The following is a 4,598-nucleotide window of genomic DNA, read 5'->3' as shown; positions in this document are numbered from 1 at the left end:
TTTAGGTTCTATTTTGATCACCTGGGATTTTGAAGTCCTAACAGTCTTAACACCACCATTATTGGATGCTCTGGCAATCATGGATTTCTTATCAAAGGTAACATCTCTGCTAATCACGAACTTGGAATCTTCTGTACACCAAAGGAGATAGCCTTTTACACCCTTTGCATACCCCAAGAATATTGCATGCTCCCCTGACGTAATAGTAGGTGGTACATCCAAAAATCATGAGCCTATCATAATCCCGAACCCCAGCTTTTCCTCGTTGACGTGATAGTAGGTGGTACATCCGAAAATCCTGAGCCTATCATAATCTGCATGCTCCCCTGTCGGGGTACATTACCATCCAATATCGAATGTAGAGAACGATTCACTATTTAACAAATTGTAGAAACCGCTTCTGCCCATCATTCTTTGCCTAAACCAGCATATGATCGCATACTAATTGCTTTCTCCCACAACGTACGGTTTAGTCTTTCTATGACTCTATTCTGCTGTGGTGTAGAACTGATCGTTCAGTGTCGAGCAATACCCTCATGATCACAGAACTCCTTGAAATCAGCTTCTGTATATTCTGTACCGTTATCAGATCTCAGTACCTTCAATTTTTTGTCTGTCCTGTTCTTAACCATTACTTTTTACTAATTGAATGTCTCGAATACCTAATTCTTATGCTTAAGAAAATAAATCCAAGCATACTAGAATAATCGTCTATAAACGAGACAAAATACCTGGAGCCACCCTTGGAACTTATCTGAGCTAGATCCCAAACATTTGTATGCACATAGTCTACTACACCTCTGTTCTTATGCTTGCTTCTCAGAAAATGACCCCTATGCGCCTTTCCGTACACATAATCCTCGCAAAAATCCATGCAAATTTCTTCATGTTCTTCAGCAAACCTTCCTTACCAAGCAGATCTAGACCCTTCTCTGACATGTTCCCAAACCGCCTATGTCATAACCGAGTGTGCTCACATGGGTCTTTACCACTTCCATCAGTTCTAATCGTTGCATCTTCTGTCACTGTCATACCCGAGAGAGTATATAGATTACCATGATGAATACCCTTCATCACTACTAAGGAACCCCGAACAACCTTCTTTACTCTATTCTCTGTTACTGTCTTGCAACCACCAGAGTCCAAAGCACCAACTGAGATAAGATTCTTCCGCAAGTCGGGAACATGCCTCATGTCCGTTAGGGTTCTGACCACTCCATTATGTATTTTGATTTTTGTATCACCAAGACCCACCATTTTACAAGCATTGTTATTCCCCATCAATACGGTTCCACCATAAATACTTCTATAGGTAGTAAACCACTTTCTATTTAGGCACATATGGTAAGAGCAACCCGAATTAAGAATCCACTTACCAGAGATATCTTCGCCACCCGTAACAACATAGCATTCTTTGTCGCTCCCTTCCTCCGAGACGTAACTCACCTCTTCTTTGCCTTACATTCTCTTGGTTTTATAGTTGTTCTTCTTCCCACCTACTCTCTTGTTAGGACGTGCGGTCAACATGAGCGAGGAAAAGGCAAGGGAGGACATTGATGTCACAAGGATTAGTGACATGTCTTGATTTCGATCTAGACTTTCCTCCCTTGCCTTTTCCTCGCTCATTGCCCCTTCCTCTTACAAACAATCCTTATGCTTGCTCCTTGTTACCACTAGTAGACATGTCACTAGTTGTAATTTTTAAAGATCATTCGCTAGAAGTGACGTTCTAGTCTCATCAATCTTTAAATTGTCACCCACAAGCATCAATATTTCTACCAGGTTCTCATAAGAATTTGGTAAAGAAAGAAATAGAAGAAGTATTTGATCCTCATCTTCTACTGTCACATCAATGTCCTTCAAATCCAATATGATCCTATTGAACTTGTTGATGTACTCCCAGATTGAAGAGCCTTCCTCCATTTTACAAGTATACAATTTAGATTTCAAGTAGATCCGATTTGTTAGACTCTTCGTCATGAAGGTACTCTCTAACTTTGACCACACGCCCGTAGCCGTTTCCTTTCCATACCAAGAAAGCAACGTCCCCCTCAAGGCATAGGATAATCGACGCTCGTGTTTCAAGATCTAACTCTTCCCAATTCTCATTTGATATATCTTTGTGTTTCTTTTCTTTTCCTGCCAAAGCATTGTGCAATTTCTACGAAATCAGCAAATTTTTCATCTGCATCCTCCAATAGGAAAAATCATTCTTTCCATTAAACTTTTTGATCTCGTACTTTCCAATTTTAACTGTTTTACCGATAGACGTCATCCTTAGCTTGTTTTAATAAACCGCCTCAAATCAGAAGCTCAACCACCGCCAATCTGAATAAGGGCTCTGATATCAATTGTTGGGTGTCGTGAGACGCCCACATTGTCGCGGAAGCGATATTAATCCTGAGAGAAAACAATCAACAAGCAATAACGAATACACAGATAAAACAATAAGTAAATGTGACGAAACAACAGATTTATGTGGTTTGACAAACTTACCTACATCCATGGCTACATCTACGAGAGCCGCACAAATAATTTCTTATTTAACCATAAGAAATTATAAAGCTTGCAAAAGAGAAGATATCAAACTTAAGATCTCTCACAACAAAACTCGTTACTATAGCAAATAGCTACAGGAACTTGTGCAATTTTTCCTTGACCGAAAAATTCACTTCTCAAAATGCCTTTGAGAAACGCCGCTACAGAGAATTTTTCTTCTCTGTAAAATCACGAGATGAGCTACACGTATTCTCGTGAACAGAGTTTCCATTTTATAGGGAAACCTAGGGCGAGCTCGAGCTGGCTTCCACCACGAAACCATCAGGCGAGCTCGTCCTCGCCTCCATCAGGCGAGCTCGGGGTCTTAGGTGAGATCCGAAGGCGAGCTCTCCACGCAAGGCCCGCATGCGAGTTCGAAGTCCAGCACCTCGCCCGCAGGGGAGCTCCTTCACCTCGCCTCTCAACACAGGCGAGCTCTTCCATGCCCACTCCCGCAGGCGAGATCCCTCGCTTCTTCAGGTGCGATTTCTTCATATGAAGAATGAAAGAATTGAGAGGTTGAAAAATAGAGAGGAAAAAGTTAGTTGGAGCGTGTGGTTGTGAGCCTGAGACGTAAGCTGGGATTGCTTTGTATTCTTGCTTTCTTTCAATTTGGAAAATGGTGTAAAATAATTAGGGTTAAAAGTCTCTTCTATTGATAGAATAGATTGGCTTATATAGCCTTACACACATTTACCTAAAGACCCCTCTACTATCCCTCAATTACATTAACTTCTCAACACTCCTCCTCAAGATGGGTGAAAGATATCTATTAATCCCATCTTGTCACACCCTCTAGCTAGATCTACTGAGCTAAGTCCTTTAGTCAAGCAGTCTGCAGCCTGCTCCTTAGTCGAGACATGGCCTAACTCCAGTAACCCACTGTTCAGCTTCTCCTTGATGAAGAATCTGTCAATCTCGATGTGCTTAGTTCTGTCATGCTGAACTGGGTTGTTAGCGATGCTGATAGCTGACTTGTTGTCGCACCACAGACTCATCTTGGCCCCTTGATCAAGATTCAGCTCTACCAGCATGCTCTTCAGCCACATCAACTCCGCAACCCCCAAGGCCATGGCTCTGTACTCTGCTTCAGCTGTTGATCTTGCCACCACAGATTGCTTCTTGCTTTTTCAGGAGACTAAGTTGCCTCCTACAAATATACAATACCCTGAGGTAGATCTCCGATCATCTCCGCAGCTAGCCCAATCTGAGTCACAGTAGCCCTAAATGTTCACATGGCCACTCCTCCTGAATCTTAGTCCTTTGCCAGGGGCACCCTTCAGATATCTCAATATCTGGTATACTGCATCCATATGACCCTTCTTTGGGTCATGCATGTAGCGGCTCATCATGCTTACAGCAAATGAGATGTCTGGACGTGTGTGACTCAGGTAGATAAGCCTACTAACCAATCTCTGATATCTCTCATGATCAACAGGTTCTCCTGCTTCAACACTCAGTCTGAGACTCTGATCAATCGGTGTAGCAGTAGGCTTGCACCCCAACATCCCCGTTTCTGTAAGAAGATCCAGTGCATACTTCCTCTGGGAGAGAACAATCCCCTTAGGTCCGTGAGCTATCTCTATCCCAAGAAAGTATCGAAGCTGACCTATATTCTTCACTTCGAATTCTTTGCTCAATCTTACCTTGAGCTGAGCAATCTCCTTCTCATCATCCCCTGTGATGATCATGTCATCCATATACACTGCCAGCATAGTGACGTGACCGCCACTTCTTCTGAAGAATACAATATGATCGGCATTGATCTGTCTGTATCCCATACCAACCATGGCTCTCCTAAACCTGTCAAACTATGCTCGAGGGGACTGCTTCAGCCCATACAGAGACTTCTTCAACCTGCAGACCTTACCCACTGTCTGTCCTGTGCCACATCCAGGTGGTATCTCCATATACACCTCTTCCACTAGATCTCTATGAAGAAACACATTCTTCACATCCAGTTGATGTAGTTCCCATCCACCATTTGCTGCTAGAGAAATTAGCGTCCGAACAGTACTCATCTTCGCCACTGGTGCAAAAGTTTCATCGTAGTCAATGCC

The 4,598-nt window shown here is 42.8% G+C and overlaps 1 protein-coding gene across 1 annotated transcript; it reads right to left on the bottom strand.

The window, feature by feature from the left end:
- On the bottom strand, positions 3,762-4,328 carry LOC109826828 (uncharacterized mitochondrial protein AtMg00810-like). Its single transcript, XM_020393849.1, has one exon. It carries the CDS (start codon positions 4,326-4,328, stop codon positions 3,762-3,764), a length of 567 nt encoding a protein of 188 aa, XP_020249438.1.

The sequence above is a fragment of the Asparagus officinalis genome, chromosome 10 (genome assembly GCF_001876935.1).
Source record: "Asparagus officinalis chromosome 10, Aspof.V1, whole genome shotgun sequence".
In the NCBI taxonomy this organism is placed as follows: Eukaryota; Viridiplantae; Streptophyta; class Magnoliopsida; order Asparagales; family Asparagaceae; genus Asparagus; species Asparagus officinalis.
This window is presented reverse-complemented; position numbering and strand designations above follow the sequence as displayed.

Coding starts and splice junctions, on each gene's coding strand:
- LOC109826828 (XM_020393849.1), bottom strand. CDS start 4,328: ATGGTTGGTATGGGATACAGACAGATCAATGCCGATCATATTGTATTC.